This window comes from Malaclemys terrapin, chromosome 2 (assembly GCF_027887155.1).
Source record: "Malaclemys terrapin pileata isolate rMalTer1 chromosome 2, rMalTer1.hap1, whole genome shotgun sequence".
NCBI lineage: Eukaryota > Metazoa > Chordata > Testudines > Emydidae > Malaclemys > Malaclemys terrapin.
Genome location: NC_071506.1, coordinates 177,842,842 through 177,864,026, shown reverse-complemented (window position 1 = coordinate 177,864,026; position 21,185 = coordinate 177,842,842). Strand labels below are relative to the sequence as shown.

Genomic DNA, 21,185 nt, shown 5'->3' with positions numbered 1-21,185 from the left:
TATACAGAGTAAAATGGATTTATTTGGGGTTTGGATCCCACTGGGAGCTGGGTGCTGGAGATAGGTGACTTGCTGAGCAGTTTTGGTTAAAGCCTGCAGCTTTTGGGGCGTGGACCAGACCTGGGTCAGGGTTGCAGCAGACTAGCATGTGTGGCTCAACAAGGCAGGGTTCAGGAGTCCCAAGTTGGCAGTGAAAAACGGGCTCAGAGGTAATTCTAGCACGTCAGGTGACAGTCCCAAGGGGATCTCTGTGACCGAACCCATCACACAATTGACTGGGGTAAGTGACTGGTCCTTTGGAACTGGAAGTAACTTGAGTATTGCTGTGATTCTTGGTGTAAAGGGCCATCTATCACAAAGGAACACTTATCTGAGGGGGGGAGGAGCGAAATAGAATGGACTACCCCAGGGGACTATCTGGGACTACATATTAAGGCTGTTGTAGTGCCTGAGGAGTTTACACTTGATAATTGGTTGGTGAAAGCTAAATATAGACCACCACAACCAATTTGGGGTTTGTGCCCTGCTTCCTAACAGTCTGCCTTGAGGTTGGTACTCATGGTCTTTAGTCGGTACTCATGTTCTTCAGTCATTGCAAGCCTCTTTGGGGCCGAGGTATAAATGACCAGGAAGTCTAATCCACTGCAGCTTGCAGTGAGGTTTTAGCCACAAGTCTATCTTCCTCAGTAAGGGCTTGGAATTCCGCCTTGTCTTCCTGGGGGAATTTTATCTTAGAATTCCAGGAACTTTGTGTAGTTCATAAAATATTATTTTGCTAACAGGAGCTGGTAGCTAGAGATTCTGAACTGGAGACTGGTGGATGTAAATACCTTCCTCCCCAGAAGGCCCAGGTGTTGTCTGCAGCAATGGTTTTAGGGTGTTGCTATCTGGATCTTTCTGTGGCTACTTGTACTACTAGGGAGTTCAGGGCTTGGTGGGTAAACAATAATTCTGCCCCTTTCACAGGCACAAAGTAATATTTCTCAGCCCTTTTAGTCATAGAAGTACAGGTTGCTGTTGTATGCCATACCATTCTAGCTGGTTCCATACTGGCCTCATTCACCAGGAGAGATATCTGATTGGTCTGGTGGGCTGCAGAATATCCAAGAGTTTGTGCTTCGTATCTTGAACTTCTAATGGAATCTGAAGTTCTGCTGCTGCCCTCTGCAATAGTTATTGATATTGCCTATGGTCATCAGGCAGGAATGGTGAAGATGGGGCAATTACCCCATCAGGTGAGGAAGAGGATATGCTTGTTGATATCACCTGATCCGGCTCATCATCTTCCTCCTCCACATATTCCTAAGAAGCCAGATGCTGTTGTCAGGAGGAGAGGGACAATGTGACGCTCTTGTCGAGTGCATGGATCTGGGTGACATGCATAAGGATCCCCCAGACCCCAATAGGGTCACTACTATGGGTCAAAGGCTGTTTGGGAGGGGGGGGTGGTGGTGGCAAGGCATTATATATGAGAAATCTCTTGGAGGGTAATCCTACCTGAGCTCAGGACAGGTCCAAGAAATTCTTGAAGTCCTGTCTATGCTAACCTCCCTAGGTAGGCGATGGTTCGTACTGGACATAGGATTCAGCAGATGAGAAAGCAAACTCCATTGGCAGTACTGTCAATGACAGGAAGGAAGCTGTGGCTCCTAGACAGACTAGGGGAGTAACTTATTCTCCTTGAGGTGGCTCCTTTTCTGGGGTCAAAATGTCACTCAGAAGGATTGGACCCAAAAGTAGAGGACACTGTTGGTCCAGGGTAGTATATGTCTCAGTCTGTCCTGATGTTCTAGATGTCCCAGTTGTTGGTTTTCGCCAGATCTGGTGCCACGACAGACAGTGGTTGGTGGATCCCTGTGGGGCCAGGCTAGTTCTGTCAGAGAAAGAGTTCCATCTAGAGCTCTTGGTTGGTACAGGTGGTTGTTGGTCTTCTGGCTAGAGATTACAGTCAGCATCAGTGTCAATGCTGGGGCTGGTACCGTTGGAGCTTTGTTCCTGCACACTTTTACGTCATGGTCTGGAGGCTTAGGCAAACCTAAGTCCTTGGGACCTGTACATGGAGACTCAACTGACTTGGAAGAGGTCGAGGAGGGATCCTTCTTCTGGAAACAGACTTAGAGAGAGATCTGTTTTTATGTCTCTGACAGTGCCCCTCATTCTCTTGACAAGACCAGCTTAGAGTTAGCTGATCTGACCTCTGCTCCAGAGCTCATGCTCAAAAGTGCGATGCTCAAGGACTGAGATTGACATACAGGAAGGCATCCCGAGTCTGGATCTGACTGAAGTCTTATGGCTTTCTCCATGAAGTGTTTCCTCAAGCAAAGCTCTCATCCCTCTTGGTTCTGGAGTGGGAGGAAGCAACAGATAGTGCATTTGGTGGAGATTTGTGCACCAATGCAATAAACAGAGTGAGAAGAAGCGAGGACAGGACACAAAGTTTTTAAATCCCAGAATTCTGAGCATAGTCCTACTCCCAAAAGGGGAGACAGAGAGAGTCCTCAAGGTTGGGAAAACTAAGCTACACTAACTATACAGAATACTATAAAACTCTATAAAAACACTACCAGATTTTATACAATTATATGTAACAGAGATGAAGACAGTGCAAGGATACCTCCAGATACAGAGGATTCCGACTCAGGCCATGCAGCAGTAAGAAGAAACCGAAGAGGCGGTCAATCTGCACCTCCCCTTATATCCTCGGTGCTGAGCACAAGGAGTTCCAAGGTGCAGACACGGACGAATGGACACTACTTGCAAGATTTTCACTCTCAGGTGTATGGTAGAATACACATAGGGACCAGTAATAAAAAAAACTTTGGTGTTATGGGGCCTAATTTTTAAACTGGGCTTCCATTTCTGAGGGCACAAGTTTGCATCCACAGTTCGTTCATGCTTTTTAATGACGATTTGTTTGGGGGAGAACAATTGTACCACACAAATGGAGACTTGGTTTGAAAACCACGCTTGACTTCAATGTAATGTCATTGGAGTCCATAACAAGCTCAAAGATTCCAAGAAGCTATACTAAACCAAACTCCCATTTCTCAAAAAAGTGACTTATCAGAAAAAAAATAAAATTGCATGCCTCTAATGTGTCATCAGTTTCTATGACAGCATGAGAAAAGCAAGTTACAAAACTGCACATTAGTGCCTCTATATCCATTTGTTAAGAGGAGAGCATTAAAGTTCAAAATGTCCAAGTTATTCCTTTTCCATTACTGCTAATTATCTCTTACTCCACTGAATTGCTGCCACGTAACTGGTTATAGCTGCAAATAGCACAGTACTACTGCAACAATCCAGATTCGTAAGTTCTCCAAAGTTTTAGAAAAACTGAATAGTGGCTAATACAATCTTCATAATTTCCAATAGTCAAGTTCCTTTTGACCAAAGGGGACTCAATATTTTGGCTTTAAGATGAAGATTTCTGAGCTAAGACATTCCTGGTTCATGTCTCAATTTCATCCTCATCCAACCCCCCCCACAAACCAACACACACAGGCTGGGAGGGTTGGATTTAGGCTTCTGGTTTGATACCAAATACCTGAAATCTTTGAAAGATTGAGTGTGTGGGCAAAAATAGATCTTTGACAATGCTACCTTAACTACAAATTAAGTGAAGGAGTCTTGCTTGCTTAAGTGAAGGAGGCTTGGAAGGCATGAAAATTCTCACTTGTGGAAAATGAACTCCTTCAACACAGGTCAAGGAGAAAAAATGGAGCCAAAAATGCAGAAACTTGCAATTAACTTAACCACACAACCCTGTCTGATGTTAATGCCTGTCACTTCTTTAAAGGGGTTCTAGAGGTCTCTAGAAAACCCCTAAAACAACACACATTGAGACTGTTTGACCCCAAAACAGGGGTCTAGGCAGCAATATTTGATTTTGGAGAAGAATCTCTTGTGTAACTTTATTATAACTGACACCACCACACAGGTACCATACCTGCAATCTTTCCATTTCTGAAAGATATCAAATTCCATAGCTTCAGTCTGGTTTGGTGTAAATCTGAATTCAGACACTAGTTCTGGTGTGTGTTCTGGGTGCTCACACTCTCCAAGTTCAGCTGGAATCATTCAGAAAGCCAGAAAAAAGGTCACTCTGTCACCACAAACATTAAAAAACAACTTGCTTCTACAAAGATACTTCCATATCCCTATTTAGCAGCCTACCGAAGAAGTTTTAGAATATACATTTGTTGTTGTCATCTGTATAAGTACTTAAGTTCTGCCATCTCAAATTACAAATCAGACTAGAAACTCTATAGGAAAGTTTAGGACACAGATTCAGAATTCTAAACACATGAAATACTGCTACTTCTTGCATTTAAGGGATTTCAAGAGGAATATAATTTCAATTCAAAACAGATCAAATGCACTGCTTTTACATACAAGGATACTACGCATTTCCTTTAATTGAAACATGTATTTTTTCCATCACTAAGTAGTGTTTTCCACGATTGCATATTTCTTCCCATACTGTATATATGGAAATGTAACGATACAGTAGCTAGTATCAAGAAATTGATTATAGCATTTTCTAAAACCCCAACACTATCATAATTTTCATGTCTGTAGTATATATTTGGGAAGAGCTTTTTTTTTTTTTTTTTTTTGGAAGGCACAGATTGAGCCTGGTATTGATCCTGCAAGGTGTTCAGCACCCTATAATTGAGATCAGAACCCTACTGAATTGAGCCCCGAGAAATTTGGTGAGAAATTTCCCACATGGTTCCATGAATGTCTGACCTATACAAATAATTTGCAATTTAACTGCTTCAGTACTGTTTAACATATATGCAGCAAACATGCATTCCCAATGCTACCACATACAAATGACACATGCCTACATGTGCGCTAATGTTGGTGCTTTAATGGGTACTTTTAGTAAAAGTGATGGGCAGGTCATGGGCAGTAAACAAAAATTCACGACCCCATGACCTGCCCATGATTTTTACTATATGCCCCTAACTAAAACTTGGGCTGGAGGACCACAGGTAGGGGTGGTCTGGGGGCACCGTGGGTGCTGAGGAGGGTGGCCGGGACCCCCTCTATTATGGGGGAGGAGGCGGGTGGTGTTGCACGGCCAGGGACCCCCACTGGCACTAGAGGGTGTGTGTGTGCGCGCGCGTGCAGGCAGTGGCGCACAGCCTGGGACCCATGCTTGGGGGGGCGGGGAGGGAAGCGCTGCGCAGGATCCACGCTGGTGCTGGGGTGCGGGAGCCAGGCGCAACCCGGGACCCCTGCTGGTTGGGCGAGAACCACAGCTAATGGGAGCTGTGGGGGTAGCACCTGTGGCCGCGAGCTACATGCCAAGCCCCCTGGCCTCTCTGCCTAGGAGCTGCAGAGATATGTCGGTGGGAGCCGGGGAGCCCCAAGGTAAGCACCGCCCACACCCCAAACTCCCTGCCCCAGCCCTGAGCCCCCTTCCACACACCGAAACTTCTGCTGCTGGCCCAGGGTCAGCACAGGCCGCTGCAGAAGTCACGGAAAGTCACAGAGTCCGTGACTTCTGTGACAGACACGTAGCCTTATTTATAATGCATCTGTGTTCTTGCTGTCATGAACAACAAAGGAATTAAGAAAGTCAGTTCTGTTGAAGAAAATCTACTATTGCTTCATGTGAACATTACACATAAAAGTTGCAGAAATACAGAATAGAAAGACTATTTACATGGAAAAATAGTCTTTTTGAAGATAAAAAATGATAATGAATTATTTTAAGTGATCAAGGACACCCAGATTAATTGTTAGCCAACAATTAAATTTGTGACCAAATTTTAGGGTGTCTAAAATATTAAATATAATGAGATCATTATCACATGTATATTTTTTGCTCAACAGTATTTTCCAATGTGAATTACAACAGTAAAACATATACACAAGTTTTCACAGAGACATTTGACAACTCTGCTGCTGTTTTGTGTCTGAGAGAAGTCAGAAGCCTCTGATGCTGATAAGGATAAATCAGCAGAGCCAGTTTTGTACATTTAGCTTCCCTGGCTGGCTCAACAGAATGCAAATTTGTTGACATTTGAGGCATAGTCCTAGGTCCATCTCTTTTCTCAAGTTTTTACTGGAGGTTCAGGGATGAGGATGGCTTATTTTGGAGTGTGTTCTGCATTCTAACGTGTAAATAGACAAATTATAAATAAATGCACCAACTGGTGGATGCATTTTAAAATGAGGTAGCTACCCAGGTGTCTTTAAAAAGTGTAAAATTATTTCACCTGTAGAGACACCACTGTCTCTTTAATGTAGAAAGAAAAATAAATGTGTAATAGGATTTTATAAATGTGATAATGCAAACAGACAACTTGAGATATTTAAAATATATGAGGAAGAGTTCACTTGTTGGTTTCAATTAGTAGCTCAGAAATGCAGCTGGTTAAGTGAATTGTGTCAGAGTGACCTTAAATATATAATTTAACGTATTGTACCAATTATTTTAGACTGAATAAAACCAAACTTTAAAATACTATATAAAGTGGAAGTTGCAATACAGGAGAATTCTAAAGCAGCTACAAAAGCATGAATAGATGCTTCTCTCCAGATTTTTCTTTGCGTTGTCTTTGAGATGTAAATTGTACTTTTGTAAAGAAAACACCAGCTCTTAAGGCAGTTAGTTGAAACAATAAAAGAATTAATCTAATAGAACAATATTATTCATAAACCAGCCATAACGGTGAAGAAAAAATAGAGTCTTGGTTAAGAGAAAGAATCTGGCCCCCATTTAAAATGATTAAGACACCAATTCCTATGTGACCTGCCCTTTTATCATCCTGCTCACCCTTAAAAAAGCCACACTAAAAGATACATTTAAATTTTGGGTGAAGTTTAAACTACTGAGGAGGGAATAATCATTTTACAGTTCTTTAAACTCCTCTGCTTATTTACAAGTCTCCAATATCAATATAAAGGAAAGAAATATACAAGAAATGATCCAAAAATTGTAATTCTAATATCTGCAGAGAGAATTCAATATTACAGTGCCAACGTACGACATTATTTTAGAGAAAGTTACTATAAGTACCTCCAAATAGAGAAAAATTGATTGGATCAAAGAAAAAAAATGCCATCACCATTTATAAGTACTTTGTTTTGACATACAGTTTTTAAAATATTGGTTTTGATACTGGATAAGAAAAATTTCTTTTATGATACTGGTAATGCTGTAAATGGATGACCTGCTCTATTCCTTTTCTTAGTAGAGATATAATTCTCCATATCTTTGATTACCAGAACTGTAGACATGTCAAGCTGTTCTATGAACAGTTCTCCTTGTCTAAAATTGTGATGAAGTTACCGGTGCTTGTGATATTCTAGAGTCTCCACAGATAAAAATAAGTGCATAACAATTTGAAGCTAATGTGGGCTCTGGACTTTAACCCAGAAGGTCCATGTTGAGAGAGTAAAGAAGCAACATGAAAGAAAAGAAAAGGGAGTAAACAATTCCTTTATCATCTTTGTGTACGTTTACAGTATGAACAAAACTGTGCAATATGGATCACAATTGCATGGGAAATGATGTTATTGTTATTATTACTACTTTTGCCTGGTCTTGTCTTCCCTGAATTTTGTTCCTAATCCTAGGTTGAATTGAACCCAGAATTTCATAGTCAATCTAATCCAAAACCACTACTTGGTCCCAAAACACTAAACTTGAAGGATCCAAAGCCCATTATATTTAATGGAAAGACTCTTTTTGACGTCAGTGGACTTTGGACCATGCCCAATATTAGGCCTATGCTCAGTCAAGCCATGGCACATAATTTCAAAACAATGAACATGAACTGAGTTTCATTACAAAAGTTTCACAAATGTCTGATTATGAGTCAGAGATTCTAAAACTCAGCAAATTTATGATACTAGTGACTAACCACAATAAAAATAGCTGCCACTTAAACAAATGTACTGTCAATTAGTGCCTATTCATGACAAAAGGGAAAAATATGTGAAGAAATTGTTGGTCAACTTTTTAAAATAAAAGGTTATGCAAATTCCTTCTAAATAGTCACATACCTTGAAGACATAGAGCTGCTAGTTCCACAGCAGTATCATACGGACATTTCAGTCTTTAAAGAGATGAAACAAACAATAAAAATATGTATCAGAGGGGTAGCCGTGTTAGTCTGAATCTGTAAAAAGCAACAGAGGGTCCTGTGGCACCTTTAAGACTAACAGAAGTATTGGAGCATAAGCTTTCGTGGGTGAATGCCCACTTCATCAGACGCAAGACGTCTTGCGTCTGATGAAGTGGGCATTCACCCACGAAAGCTTATGCTCCAATACTTCTGTTAGTCTTAAAGGTGCAATAAAAATATGCACATTTCTTAAATTATACTTTATATAAGCCCTTTCTCCAGAAGAATCTAAGAGTTCTCCAACAGTCTAACTGAAAATAAAATATTGACTCCAAAGTATCAGTTAAATTGCATGGTATTTAGATCATTCTAATACTAATATTTCCATTTAATTAAGTTTAGTTACAAGTTAGTAATTAAACTAATAATTTCTTAGTTTAGTAATTTCTCATTAATACTGAAAACATGATATTCTCAACTATAAATCATGTTTAAACTAATACTGAAAACATTAATCCAGAAGAAGAAAATAGGTAGTATTCCTACAATGGATTCTAGGAAACACCCCAGTCTAAGATTAAATATTTTTCTTTATAACTTTTAAAATAAAATATATATATATATTTACCTCACAAATGCACAATTACATTTGTCAAAAAGAGTGAGGCTGCAAAAAACATTTTAAGCATCTTAAATAATAAGTGTTGACACTATTATTGAGTGTTTTTTTCCACTCCCTTGCATCTGTCATACTGACAAGAATGGCAAGCTCACATTACATTTTAAATAATCATACAGATCAAGACATTCTTTGTCCTAATTACACACAGAGTATAATCATTTTCCCATTTGTATGTGCCACTTGTTTTATTGTGTAATAAATAATAAACTTCTGGTTCAGATTGAAACCTTCTAATGTCCTAAAAAAACAAAAAATACAATATTTACTGTATTTTAGCTATTTATTAACCAAATCTTTTTCTTGCTCTTCAGAAGGGACCATTATGATCATCTAGTCTGACCTCCTGAACAATGCAGGCTACAGAATCTCACCCACCCACTCCTGTATCAAACCTGTGTCTGAGTCACTGAAGTTCTCAAATCATGGTTTAAAGACTTCAAGATGCAGAGAATCTTCCAGCAAGTGACCCATGCCCCACGCTGCAGAGGAAGGCAAAAAAACCCCAGGGCCTCCGCCAATCTGCCCTGGAGGAAAATTCCTTCCTGACCCCAAATATGGTGATCAGCTAAACCCTGAGCATGTGGGCAAGACTCACCAGCCAGACACCCAGGAAAGAATTCTCTGTAGTAATTCAGATCCCTCCCCATCTAACATCCCATCACAGGCCATTGGGCCTATTTACTGCTAATAGTTAAAGACCAATTAATTGCCAAAATTAGGCTAGCCCATTATACCACCCCCTCCATAAATTTATCAAGCTTAGGCTTGAAGCCAGATATGTCTTTTGCCCCCACTGCTCCCCTTGGAAGGCTGTTCCAGAACTTCACTCCTCTGATAGTTAGAAATCTTTGTCTAATTTCAAGTCTAAACTTCCTGATGGCCAGTTTATATCCATTTGTTCTTGTGTCCACACTGGTACTGAGCTTAAATAATTCCTCTCCCTCCATGGTATTTATTCCTCTGATATATTTGTAGAGAGCAATCATATCACCCCTCAGCCTTCTTTTGGTTAGGCTAAACAAGCCAAGCTCTTTGAGTCTCCTTTCATAAGACAGGTTTTCCATTCCTCGGATCATCCTAGTAGCCCTTCTCTGTACCTGTTCCAGTTTGAATTCATCCTTCTTAAACATGGGAGACCAGAACTGCACACGGTATTCCTGATGAGTCTCACCAGTGCCTTGTATAACAATACTAACACCTCCTTATCTCTACTAGAAATACTTCGCCTGATGCATCCCAAGACCGCATTAACTTTTTTCACGGCCATATCACATTGGCGGCTCATAATCATCCTGTAATCAACCAATACTCCGAGGTCCTTCTCCTCCTCTGTTACTTCCAACTGATGCATTCCCAGCTTATAACAATAATTCTTGTTATTAATCCCTAAATGCATGACCTTGCACTTTTCACTATTAAATTTCATCCTATTACTATTACTCCAGTTTACAAGGTCATCCAGATCTTCCTATATGATATCCCAGTCCTTCTCTGTATTGGCAATACCTCCCAGCTTTGTGTCATCTTGCAAACTTTATTAGCACATTCCCACTTTTTCTGCCAAGGTTAGTAATAAAAAGATTAAATAAGATTGGTCCCAAAACCGATCCCTGAGAAACTGCATTAGTAACCTCCCTCCAGACTGACAGTTCACCTTTCAGTACAACTCATTGTAGTCTCCCCTTTAACCAGTTCCTCATCCACCTTTCAATTTTCATATTGATCCCCATCTTTTCCAATTTAGCTAATAATTCCCCATGTGGAACTGTATCAAATACCTTACTGAAATTGAGGTAAATTAGATCCACTGCCTTTCCTTTGTCTAAAAAAATCTGTTACCTTCTCAAAGAAGGAGATCAGGTTGGTTTCGCACAATCTACCTTTTGTAAAACTATGTTGTAATTTCTCCCAATTACCATTGACCTCAATGTCCTTAACTACTTTCTCTTTCAAATTTTTTTCCAAGACCTTGCATACTACAGATGTCAAACTAACAGGCTTGTAGTTGCCCAGATCACATTTTTCCCTTTCTTAAAGATAGGAACTATGTTAGCCATTCTCCAGTCATATGGTACAACCCCCGAGTTTACAGATTCATTAAAAATTCTTGCTAATGGGCTTGCAATTTCATGTGCCAGTTCCTTTAATATTCTTGGATGAAGATTATCTGGGCCGCCCGATTTAGTCCCATTAAGCTGTTCGAGTTTGGCTTCTACCTCGGATGTGGTAATATCTACCTCCATAGCCTCGTTCCCATTTGTCATCCTACCATTATCCCTAAGCTCCTCATTAAAGACTGAGACAAAGTATTTGTTTAGATATTCGGCCATGCCTAGATTATCCTTAACCTCCACACCATCCTCAGTGTTTAGCAGTCCCACTTCTTCTTTCTTTGTTTTCTTCTTATTTATATGGCTATAGAATCTTTTACTATTTGTTTTAATTCCCTTTGCAAGGTCCAACTCTACATGGCTTTTGGCCTTTCTCACTTTATCCCTACATGTTCTGACCTCAGTAAGGTAGCTTTTCTTGCTGATCACTCCCATCTTCCACTCCATACAGAACACAATGTTCAGTTTCATCACCATATATTGTTCAAATTAAGAGCTCTCAGGGCTTCTCAGTTTCTTTTAAGGGTCGTATTTTGACTATTTCTCATTTCAGTTTCAAATATATGTAAGATAACAGGATACATAGGATTAGTATGATCCATATAAGTTTATTTATTTTAATCATGTTGTACGAGTGTATTTTATTGTTGAATATTTAACAATGGCTAATTGCAGCATAATGCTCACTTACAATTAAATCTGTAACATGCAAATAGCCATTAAGGATAATGGAATTGTTAAAACTATGACACAGAAAGCTCTGCATAATATTGTATGCATAGATATGTTTCTACCACCTTCTGACCAAATGAAAAAGTTCTTATTCCACTAGATTTTATTAATTTGATTATGATTAATGTATGTGTATACATTTCTGTATTCTAATGGAAAAAGAAAAAACTTACAAGAGAACACTGGATCAGTAAATGCAATTTACAATTCCTTATATACATCTTTGAATAACAGAAAGGATCAGCAAGAGCTTATGGGCTTAAAGTAATACTTTTAACCCTTAAAGTGGTGCTCTTTTACTTACACTTTAAGCAAGGTTACAGGAACAAAAATGTACTTACTTTCCCGAAAGAATGTCTTGTCGGAGCTGTAATACAAACAGGTACCTAACAAATAAATTAAATAAATAAATATAAGCAAACAATCAAATGCATACAGAGTCATCTTTTCAGCTCTTATCCCTTTGTCAAGAGTATGCTCTTAGTCAAGACATTTCCATAAACTGGTTTTGTAAGTTACATGAGCCTTCGGGATCAATTATAAAGAGCACTGCACACACCTGTGGGATGCTAAGTACCCTTAACTCTCATTGAAGTCAGTGGGAGTTCAGAACATTTTACACCTCGCAGGACTGCTCAACATATTGCAGGATGAAGTCATAAAGCAGCATTTCAGGAACCCATCCTTATTTAAGATCGCACTGAAAGCATGTACTCAACTTTGAGCATGAAGCCTTAATTCTACTGAAGCCAATGGGATATAAGCCCATACTTAAGTGCTGTCCTGAATTGCAGCCTAAATGAGCTATGAAGTCTAAAGGCAATTATGGCTTTATTTTAAAAATTAAAAGAGCTTTGAATGAGAAGAACAAAGATTCCATGAAGAGTGGAGATAGGCCTACCTATTTAGTTTCTATCTTTGGTACTTACATGACACTCATTGCTGAAGCATCTAGGGGTATGTCTACACTGCAATGCAAGCCCGAGCTCAGGGATAACTCCCTTTGTGTCTACACGGCAATTGCGCTAACCCAGGGCTCGAACCCAGAATCGCAGGACCCTGCAGAGCTGGAGGATCCAAGCTTGAGTCAAGCTGGGACCCAGGGTCCAAACCCCTTTGCTTTGCAGTGTAGCCACAGCCCTGTTTAATTTGGTTCTCAGGCACAGATGAGGCACGCGGGGGGAGGGATCTCACATGCCCCCCCAGATTTGCTGCTTGGCTTGTACTGAGCATGCTCACCACACAGACTGAACATGCTCAGTATCACTGCTGAAGCAGGCTGCCTTCACTTTGTCCTCCCCCCAACACCCCATCAGCAGGCACAGGTTATCTCTGTTCCCTGGAGTCAGCTGGAAGTATCCCACAATTCCATCAGACAATTTCCCTACTCCTCTCTATCCCAACAATCTGCAATCCACTCTATTGAAAATGGAAGCCCCATCCTCTTTTGGCAGATGTTCAATTTAGCATTCACCCATTCTCTTCTGATCACCGATCTGCAAGCCCACTATCAGAGAGCCTCCTGGATTTGCAATGGAGAGTGAACCGATCAAGCCTTTTGCAAAGCAAGCTGCTTTCTGGTAATGTGTAGGGTGGGCAGTGAAGTTTTTCCACAGTGCAACATGGTCCTAGGGCTAGAGCGGCCATATATCAGGGGGAGGAGGGCGGGTGCTAGGTTCTCTGGGATTTGGTAACATTGACTCGGGTCTGCACACTGCAGTATGGACACCAGAGCCCTAGATTCAAGCATGAGTTAGAAAGTTCTTAACGTAGGGTTAAAATACAATGTAGACGCTCAAGTCCAGAGCTCCCAACACAGGTTAGTTGACTCAAGTCCCACTAAATCTGGACTTACATTGCAGTGTAGACATACCCTACATGCCTCACAATCTTTAATTGTAAATAAATGCCCTAACTCAGAGATCCTCATTTTGTAGATGGGAGGCACAGAGAGATCAAGTGACTGCCCAAGGCCACACAGGGAGTCTGTGGTGGAGCAGGTAACTGAATCTGGGTCTCCCAGACTAATGCCCTATCCACATGTCACTCTTTCCTAAGCCTGAGGATTCGTTTGTTTTATTTTTATTAAATCAAAGGTTTGTGGATTGGAAAAAATCACAACCACCTTGCTGCCTGGGGCATCTCACTTGGCCTTTCCTGCCCCCTCCTCCCCCTCCCCCCAGCAATCTCACACTAAGGGCTAGTAGCGCATCTGGTGTAGATGCTCTATACTGACGGGAGAGAGCTCTCCCATCGGTATAATAAATCCACCTCCATGAGAGGTGGTAGCTAAGTCGGAAGGAGATGCTATCCCACTGACATAGCACTGTCTACACGAGCACTTAGGTCAGCGTAACTTACGTCCCTCAGGGGGTGGCTTATTCACACCCCCAAGTGAAATAAGTTATACCGACATAAGTGGTAGTGTAGACCAAGCCAAAGTGGCTCCTGCCTTGGGTCTACTGGAGCAGGGTGTCTCTCTTTGAGGTTAGGGGATGGCAAGGGTTGGGGCTGCCCAGCCTCTCCTACCCCCACAGCCGCTGAGGGGCGAGTTAAGAGGTGAATGAAATGAGTAAGACATCTGGGCTCAAAGCAGCATGATGCATGTCTCCAGTCTTCAAAAAGAAGAGCGTAGCAAACGCCTCTATTAATTTCTCTACTGCAATTGAAAGACATGTTGGGAACAGAATAGGAAGGATCAGGCACTGTGAGTCACCAGAACCTTGTGACGAACAAACTAATTTTTCACATTCATGTGTTTGGGAAATTGTGAGCTGACCTTTCAATATTTAGAAGACTGAATCAATTCAAAATAGACAGGAGAACAGGAACCAAAGGCATGTTTAGGAAGCTTTCCTGTGCCCTATGCAGTAGAAAAGCTCATGGGAAAAGAGTAGGGGTCAGGTTTTTACCCATGTCTAACTTACATACACAGCTGATACCGGGTTGCCACTTACATGTCAGTATTTGTATATGTAAAATTAATTGTGCACTACCCCAGAAATCTGGGCTTAGAAAAATCTGTCCCTACTATTTGCTCCAGGATTTCAAAATAACATGAATGCTGGTAAATTTGGAGAGAATAATCCAAGCAATACCACCACTTTGCTACCCTGAGGAATATTGCAACTCTCTCCATACCTGACTCACTGTTATTTCCTTTTTCTGTGCAACCCTACTACTATTGCACCTCAATTTCTGGTATCCCACTTCAAGCAGCAAAATACATTCTTCAAAAGAAACAACCCATTGTTATTCTGACTAAAACTAATGAAGCCCTGTAGACAAAAATGCCAGCAGATGCCTTCCTTGGTGCATTAAATTTTAAGAAATGTCATCACTTCCCCATAAAAGTATTAACTGTGTCCATATTATTTTTACAGCCTCAAAAGGCATCTGCATCTGTTATAAATATCTTTATACAGGACAAAGATCTAGTGTAATTTCTTCTTCAATTAGCTCATTTTGTTACCACTATAAATCTTCCCCCCTTCCCTTGCACTGAAATTGCACCTGCTGTCCTGGTCTCTTACCTAACTCTACAGAATGTTGGGAAATACAACCTAGCCAGAGTGCAGGTTCGTTAAAAAAAAATTAGAATGACAAAGGCAATTCATTTTCAAAATGCCCTTCTTTTGCTGTTTAATAGAAAAAATAACTTGCATATAAACAATGTGAAGGCTGTGTTCAAATTTCTTCTGTATTTGTTTTCATTCATAAACTCTGTTACGATGCAAGTTTCCTAGCTGATAACTATTATATTATAATTAAGGCACTTAAAAACAAAATGTAGAAAATTAAACCAATATTTTTCTAAGTAGAAGTAGCAATTAAAGTATTTTTAAGATTCCTCTGCAATTTTCCTTTTTAGCAGTGATTGGATTATATAGCTCCAGAAGCTTATAGTCCAAACTATAAAGTTATAAAGTTTATAGCCCTTTATAGGAACTGCCTTACTAGATCACATCAAAGATCCATTTAGTCCAGTGCCCTTTCTCTGACAATGATTGGCATCAGATGCTGCCGAGGAACGTAAAAGAAATCCTGTGATAGACAATGGAATAACCTGCCCATTGGGGAAATTTAACACCAGTTTAAACCCTGAAGTATGAGTGTGTATATCTATTCTAAAATGTTTTTATATATCATCTTACATAATGTAACTATGAATCTTCTCACTATACATGCAGATGTCTAATCCTTTTGGGAATCCTACTGAACTCTTGAACTCAATTATATCAGTGGCAGTGAGTTCCATAGGTTAATTATGGACTGTATGAAAAAGTGTGTCCTTTTATCAGTTTATTGCTATGCAGTAATTGATAATGTATATTAAGGCTCCTATGGAAGTTTCATAGTAAATAAGTGGGCAATTACAATTAGCTCTTTAATCTTGTCACACAGCAGTCAAAGTAGTACTTAATCACTGCAGAAGATAAGGAAATAGTAAACAGAGGTCTGCTGACTAAAAGTTTCCTATAAGCACTATAAAATGATCAATATAATCTTTAAAGAGCATGGTGGAAACAGCTTGGCCCAATTAGCAATGCAGAGCAAATAAAAAAAACCACACCAAGAAGCTCCAAATTGTCAGAAATAGAAAAACAATAACAGGAAGGGGTACAAAATAATTAGAGACACAATTTGGCTTGACCGAGTGACCAGAAGAGTTGGGAGGAATGGGAAGTGCAAAAATAGGCAATTTCCCTCTTCCCTGCCACTTTCATAATACAGAATTTCTTCTGAATTATGGAGGGCTCCTCACTTAACAAGTACGGAATGTTCTCGAAGACCACAGGTCATCCACAGCCTCAACACAATGACAGAAGTCCCTACAGGATGAATAGTCACCAAACAGCTTCCATTAGCTTAGGGAGACTGTGAACGGGGAGGAAGAGGAGGTAGAGAAGATTGAGCTGTTTGCATTGCTCCCAATCCTCCCAAAATTCTGCTGCTTTTGGGTCTTTCTTTGATCCATTTGACTTTTATTTGATCACCTCTACATTTCACAGCAGAGAAAAGCACAGAGCCCAGCTGTCAATATTATACATTGGAAACCCCCCTCCATCCCCCCACCCACCGTGGGTTTGACAGGCAATACTGCTGCAGAGAGTCCTTCTTCTCCGGGTTCAGCTCCTACCTACCCTGTCATGGCTCCCTTTCCAAAGTCACAAAGCCTAAAACACATGGAGAATTGGAGGGAAATACCACTGCTCAGGTCCATCTGCCCCTCCATCCAAAAGCACCTGAGAGGGCAAAACAGCAGGTCTGGGCAAAAAACAGAAAGGAGGGTATGGTCTGTAGACCATAACACCAACTAGAAGATTGAACATGATGCCTATTCTACCAAGGAAGCACATATAACCCAAATTCCTCCCTCCCCCACAGTTTAATCCCCAAATACCTTATACACCCCATTGTTAGACATCAGTTTAGCAATCACAATTATTTCCTACCTTGTAAACTCCTCGTGAAGGTTGTTCGGTTCTGATGAGTAATATTTAATTCGAAAATGTAAAGTGTACGGAGGTCCAACTGTATGCACAAAGATTCAAAGCAGAAGTTTACAAAGGTTTGGTGATCCCATAGAGCAAGAAAAATTTAACACAAAATAATTATATTTTAAAGTGTCCTTATCACAGTAACATTTGACTGTGTGTCTTAAATTAAAAATACTTACAACAAGAAATAACTATGTGCCTGTTGTGGACATTTTAGTGTGCTACCAAAGCCAATATAATAAGTAATTAAGCCATAGCTCATTTGTCAAGCAAATGTTTGTCCAAAAAGATGTGCCTTGCACTGTCCTGGGAATGTTGGAAAAATTCAAGCTCTGATGGACGTGAGAGAGTAACCTCCCCACCTTAGTTCTCCAGTTAAAAAGGTTCAGCAAATACGTCTTTGCTGATTTGGGCTATCATGGTGCATGGCTGGCTAAAGTATATCTTCCAGAAAGGCATCCAGTCTTTGTTTGAAGACATTGAGAAATGGAGAATCAACCACCTCTCTAGCTAGGTGCTTATATGATGACAATCACTGCTGTAGTTTCTGAAGGCCTATTGATCTACTAGGCAGATGGGCAGCCAAAAGCTGCACTAGTTGAAGCTTTAAAATTGTCTTCAAGGGTAACCCCAAGAAGAGGTTTTCAGAAGTCAAAACCATAGGTGACAAAGTTTACTGGTGAGATCTACCTCCTCAGGGCACTGACTCTTAACACTAGCCGCTGCTGGTGGTGGAAAAATAAAGCCATATGCACCACTGTCCAAAGACAATCGAGGACCCAAACTTCTCCAAAAATGCAAATCACTTTGGCAAGGAAAAGACATATTGTGCTGAGAGATGGAGCTATTGCAACCCCCATCAAGTTGTTTCCCCACTGCCTTCTCTAGTATGGGTCTGAGCCAGCTTGTTCTCATACAATCCCCTAACTGGGCCAGACACCGTGAAAGCAATGGCACTAAATCTGTTAAAAATGCCTTTGTGTAGAAAATATTTGATTCTTCCCTCTAGGATTATTTTGCCTTTTCCTTGGCATATCAGAGAATAAGCACTTGCTGATCATGTATCCAAGTACAGAGAAGCAGGTTGAGATGTCATGAAAAGGTGAGGTCAAGTCAAGCACCAGAGCTATCAATGGCAATGGACCCTACATTTCTTCACAATCTACCCTATTAGCCTCATACACATAAGAAGTGGTAAGAGTGAAAGCATAGTGTCCTGCAGTCCTTGCATGAAAGAGCCACTAGAAGTGAGTGAGCAGCTCCAATACTCTGAGACCCCTGAGAATGGAAAGAACAGAGAGCACTGAAGAAAAACCTGTGTCGACTCCTTCCAGATGTTGCAAACTGGTCAGTAGCATCTTGTGATCAGCCATACCTACGGTAATTGTTAGATCTCATAAAATCAACATGGACACATGGCCTATATCCATTGCTAGCAGACATTTATTGCCCCAGGATACTATTGCTGTCTCCATATCATACCCAGGCCTGACTCCAGATTAGTAGGGATCCATGAAGTTGGAAAAATCAGATGAACACAGATGTTTCAAGGGACATTTATTGAGCCAGGGTTGAATCATAGTATAAGGATGGTTGGCATCTTTACCCTCTCCCAAAGGAAAGAGTTAACAATCCCTGTCAGTAATGCTCTCAGGACCTCCTCTCTTGGCATCCACTTGCCATCAATGACATGAGTCCAGCTCACAGGAACGCAAACATATCCAGGAACTATGTACATTAAACCAGGTGAAAGTACACCAGTAAAGATGCAAGGGGAGGCAGCAGAGGCTACCTGGACATGAAACTCAAAGGACTTCTGCAGCTTCCAACAGGAATTGCCAACCCTCAGGTCCCTCCTGCCACCGTTCCTTCTTTTCCAGGCCAATTTCTAATTTAATCTAATTTAGGGGTTACAAGAAAGGGAAGTGCTTCCTCCTACTCTCCCCCACACCTCCAACTACTATTAACAGGCACCTAGGAGAAATCACATAAGCTTTTCTAAGCTGATATTTGGCTGCTGAATCTATTAGCAGCAACCTAAGCTGATGCTTGCTCTCTCTCCCCCTCCCCCGCCCTGGTTTATGACAAAGTAACTCCAGGCAGGGATTTTCCCATAGAAAAGAGGAAGGGACTTTTGGCATCCACAAAAGTGGTAAATAAAAATCATATTTAAAGAAGAGAGTTGAAGATTGGTCCATTACTCATTGTGACCCTTGCTTTTATACAAAAAAACTTTAGCCAGCCAGCCAACCATTAACTTGGAAATATTCACTATATTTCTCACAATCATGTTCATGAATACTTTAAACTGAATTCTTAGGGGTGGAATAAAAGAAACTTGTGGACTCACGTTACTTACTTTTTATTTGCTTCTTAATTGGTTTAGAGTGGTCCAGCCAGTGCTAAAAAAAGAAAACCTGTGTTTAAAAGTAATTCATTTTCAAGGTTTTACTGGTATTTTACTGTCTAATAGAGCACAAATTAATTTAAAGGAAGGGGTCTCTGCTCTGAAAAGCAAAGACATCCATATATATTTGGCAATCTTTTATAGTTGTTTTCACTAGAAAATGTTTATTTGAACACAACCCCCCCCCCCCCCCCCCCCCCCCCCCGGTGCCTATCTTATCAGTGAAAACTTGACTTTAAAAGTTAAACACACCCATGGGAGCTTCCTCCTTGTGAGGCACAATCCAACCAGCAGTGAAAGGCTGTAAAAACAAACATACAATTCCAGCGGGGTGTAGGGAATGAAGGTTTTCCTCAAACTCTGGGCCCAATGTTTTAACCATTACTCATAACCTTCTGAAGGCAGCCGATTGTCTGGTCCAATCTCACCCAGTGGAGCTCCCACACGACTCCCTCCACTTCTCTGTATTCCTCCAACCACACTGTGGTTCTCTCAAGCTCAGAGTCTAAGGCCTGGTCCACCCTTAAAACTTTTGCTGGGATAGCAATGTCAGTTAGGAATGTGATTATTATTATTATTAAAAACATTTTATACCGGAAAAACCTTTATGGAAACAGTTATACTGGCAAAAAAGTGCTTTTGCTGGTATAGCTTATTTTGTTCAGGGAACCGGTATGAGCTACACCAAAAAAAAGCACTTGAGCCAATATAAGCTCTGTCTACACTAGGAAGGTCTGCTTTACTGGCAAACCTTTTCCAGTACAGACTAGTCCTAAGTTTCATACTGTGCCCGTATAGTGCCCAGCATGAATCATCTCTCCCAAATGAGGCATCTTGGTGTGTTACCAAAATATAAATATTAAATGATAACTGGTCATGATAGTCTCCTCACTAAATTACATAAAGGCCACCTTACCATAAGAGGAATTTTCTTCCCACTTTTTGCTGTTTATTTAAAAACAGATATAATAAATTAATAGGACCAGTAAGTTTGGAGCAGAAATATTCAGAAAAAGAAGCCTATTCCTTTTGCTTGCTTTTCTTGTTGGGGCATTTCCACTCTATATTAAGTAAAAGCAGAATCAGAGTGAATACTTGGTATTCAACAGATTCTCCTCTGTTTTTGCTAAATGCATGTGAAAATAATTAATAAAATAGCAAAACCACAGTTTTATTATGGATGCTTTAACTAAAAGCAAAATTTATAAAACAGCTAGTTGTAAAAAGTGTATTTTAAAAGTTTGCCAACCCATAACCCAAATAGCAAATAAATTCCCTGAAGAATAAAAAAGAAATAGAACAATTATTCCAAATGTGCTTTTAGTTGCCCAGAGCTTGCCTGGACTCCCTTGGGAGAAATTACCAAGGAAGCCACCTCCTTACAAATTTGAGAATTACCACCATAGTGAAAATAAAATGTTATGATAATGTTTATACAAATATATTACATAGCTGTAAATTAATACCACACATCATCAATTATTTATCTCTCATCCAGCAAATATAGATTCACAAGAAATCAGCTAGCAATCATTTCAAGTTTCTGAGAAGAAACAAATTATTCAAGCTTTGTTCTTTTGATTGAAATTATGCAATTAGAACTTTTTGAATTTTTTTGCTTCTAGAGAAGAGGAACTTTTTACTTCAATCAACACAGTCAGCAAA

The 21,185-nt window shown here is 40.3% G+C and overlaps 1 protein-coding gene across 2 annotated transcripts in view; it reads right to left on the bottom strand.

Moving 5' to 3' along the window:
• EPB41L4B (erythrocyte membrane protein band 4.1 like 4B) overlaps window positions 1-21,185 on the bottom strand; it is a 267,846-nt gene that overhangs the window by 141,935 nt on the left and 104,726 nt on the right. For both annotated transcript variants that reach the window (XM_054019078.1, XM_054019077.1), the window contains exons 3-7: window positions 19,473-19,515; window positions 17,069-17,147; window positions 11,954-11,998; window positions 8,026-8,078; window positions 3,950-4,070 (exon numbers count right to left, since the gene is read on the bottom strand). In XM_054019078.1, the coding sequence (XP_053875053.1) occupies window positions 3,950-4,070; window positions 8,026-8,078; window positions 11,954-11,998; window positions 17,069-17,147; window positions 19,473-19,515 (341 nt within the window). The remainder of the gene's footprint in view (window positions 1-3,949; window positions 4,071-8,025; window positions 8,079-11,953; window positions 11,999-17,068; window positions 17,148-19,472; window positions 19,516-21,185) is intronic.